Source organism: Laccaria bicolor, genomic scaffold, assembly GCF_000143565.1.
Source record: "Laccaria bicolor S238N-H82 LACBIscaffold_52 genomic scaffold, whole genome shotgun sequence".
In the NCBI taxonomy this organism is placed as follows: domain Eukaryota; kingdom Fungi; phylum Basidiomycota; class Agaricomycetes; order Agaricales; family Hydnangiaceae; genus Laccaria; species Laccaria bicolor.
Window position 1 is genome coordinate 143,199 of NW_001889923.1, and position 2,609 is coordinate 145,807.

The 2,609-nt window shown below is 44.5% G+C and overlaps 1 protein-coding gene across 1 annotated transcript; it reads left to right on the top strand.

The window, feature by feature from the left end:
* Positions 1-43: 43 nt before the first annotated feature.
* On the top strand, positions 44-2,067 carry LACBIDRAFT_333525 (uncharacterized protein; the record flags this gene model as incomplete). The annotated part of the gene is made up of 4 exons (XM_001888140.1): positions 44-1,120; positions 1,187-1,303; positions 1,355-1,631; positions 1,691-2,067. 4 exons carry the CDS (start codon positions 44-46, stop codon positions 2,065-2,067), a joined length of 1,848 nt encoding a protein of 615 aa, XP_001888175.1.
* Positions 2,068-2,609: the final 542 nt, after the last annotated feature.

Genomic DNA, 2,609 nt, shown 5'->3' on the forward strand with positions numbered 1-2,609 from the left:
TGTAATTTGATCGCTAACCTGCTGAATTGCCACTTTCATAGCGATGCCGTATGCTCCTGCAATTTCTGTTGTAGAGCCTAAGCTACTTTTGCCACCACCATCGTCCCCGTCTGTTTCATGTCCTATTACGGGATCAAATTCTTCTGCGAACACCCTAGGAAGTATCCCCAACACAATTTTTGCTGATATCCCACTAGGATACCACCTGCCAGTGAATCCTCTCCAGCTCACATCACCGTCCGCTATGTCAACTCCAGTGGATGCCATGTCTGGTTCAAAAAGCTCCCCAGTTTCGAGCTCTGAACTAGCCAGCAGCTCAGGTAACCCACCTTCACCATCTGTGCCATGTCTTATATCAGAGTCTTTTGCGAACGCCTTAGCGAGGACCTTTAACACAGCTTTTGCTGGTGCTTCACTAGAAAACCACCTCCCGCCGAAACCTCTCCAGGTCACGTCACTGACCGCCACATCAACTCCAGTGAATGCCAGGTCTCGTTCAGAAAGCCACTCTGGTTCGAGCTCTGAATCACCCAGCACCCCGGGCAATATGGATGTTGATCATGACCCCAATGCGCTCGATTTCTCGCAAAGTGTCTTTGATGGGCAGGATCTTCTTCAACACCGTGGTAGCTATCTGGATGACAATGATTCAGACAGCCATCCAGATTCGAGCTCTGATTCGGCCAGTAGCCCAGGTAACATGGATGTCGATCGTGACGAACCTGACAACGTGCCTCACGAGTCCCATTTGGTGCAAAGTGTCTTTGATAGGCCGGAAGTTCTTCAGTTGAAGACCGTACTTGACGTCAACCAAGCCCCGAAAAAATCTTCACATTCCAAAAAACCTCGCACTTCTACAAAGCAACCTTCAGCTCAAGCCATGAAACAGCCCCGCAATAGCAAATCAGAGGATTCAGAGGATTCGGACGATTTGGACGATTTGGACGATTTGGACGATTTGGACAACACCCAGACTGATGGACTGTCTTCGCAAGCTGGACACGTACAAGCTTTGAGTAATAAGTGTCATCGCTCACCTTCTCCTGTTGTCTTCCCCGGGCTTGGATCAAAGGAAAACCCAATCGATTTGGACAAGGTATCCTCCTTATTTGAGCCAATGGTGATAAGAGATTATGTATGGCCATCCACCAGACTTAGATTCCTTTATGCTGATCATACCTTGTAGGTGAAACGGGAACAGATTTCTCTTCCCCTGGAAGTTGATCCTCCAAAGGACAGAAGCATAAATTATACGATTTATGACGTGGCAGGGCAACCTGTGTCATTCAAGCCTAAGTTTCATGTAAGTTGCAAAAAAATTGACCAGTATTTAATACTAAATTTGTTTGTGAAGTTCCCAGTTTACCACAACCGGTTCCATCAATTCTTTGACCGTATCGAGATGTTTTATGAGGATGGAAAACCACTCCATATTGCACGTCCAGATGATTCCATCATCAAAACTTTCTCTTATGACAAGTGGAAGACACTAACGCCTGTCCAAGTTCAACAAGAATTGAGGAAGAAGAATGTTGTTGTCACCGGATGGCCTCTCAAGGACGACTTATCTTTCGATGAGGCTGGTTTGCGAAAAGTTGCTGGAACACCATCACGGCAAATCTCTATCAATGGTAATCAGGTATCATCAATTTTGCCGAAATTTTGACTGATTTCCTCTTTTTTTGTGCAGATTATTCTATCAGGCCTTCTGGCAATATGTGCCGTCCAACAGTCGTAAGTGGTCGTGTACGGGATTTGTGGGACAATCGACATCCATCTGGGAAAATTCTGAATGCTTTGGACCTTCCGTTATATGATGGCAACACGGAGCCCAATGAGTATGCAAGTGACCTCCATGCATGGGATGTGACTCGCGGCCACCATTGTATTGACCCAGCCTCTCCATACCCAACAGAGCACATGCGTTGGGCTCTCGTTGGTCATGAGAACGCCATAACATTCCTTCACATTGATTGTGAAGGTTTATCCACTGATCTTTTAGTGGTCGCTGGTGGAAAAGCATGGGCGTTTCTTCGTGAACGTCAGGGCAATCCTCTGTCACACTAGTGGCTACCACTTTATTTCTATAACCTAGACCCAAGCCTAGAGGGTCATTTCTATAACTTAGACTTAAGCCTAGAGGCCATATCTATAATGCTTAGGATTTTTTGAAAGGCATTTCAAATGTAGGCCTGGGTATTTCATAGTGAATTTTCCATAGATACCCAGCGCATTTTCTGCGAAATTTCAAATGCAGCCCTGGATATTTCATTGCGATTTTTCAATAGAGACCCTTGGTATTTCATTGCGATTTTTCAATAGACACCCTGGGCATTTCATTGCGATTTTTCAAATGTATCCCTGGGTATTTCATTGTGATTTTTCAAATGTATCCCTGGATATTTCATTGCAAAATTTCAATGGATACCTGGCGCATTTCATTGCGATTTTTCAAATGTATCCCTGGGTATTTCATTGCGATTTTTCAAATGTAGCCCTGGGTATTTCATTGCGATTTTTCAAATGTAGTCCTGGGTATTTCATTGCGATTTTTCAATAGATACCCTTGGTATTTCATTGCAATTTTTCAATAGATACCCTGGGTATTT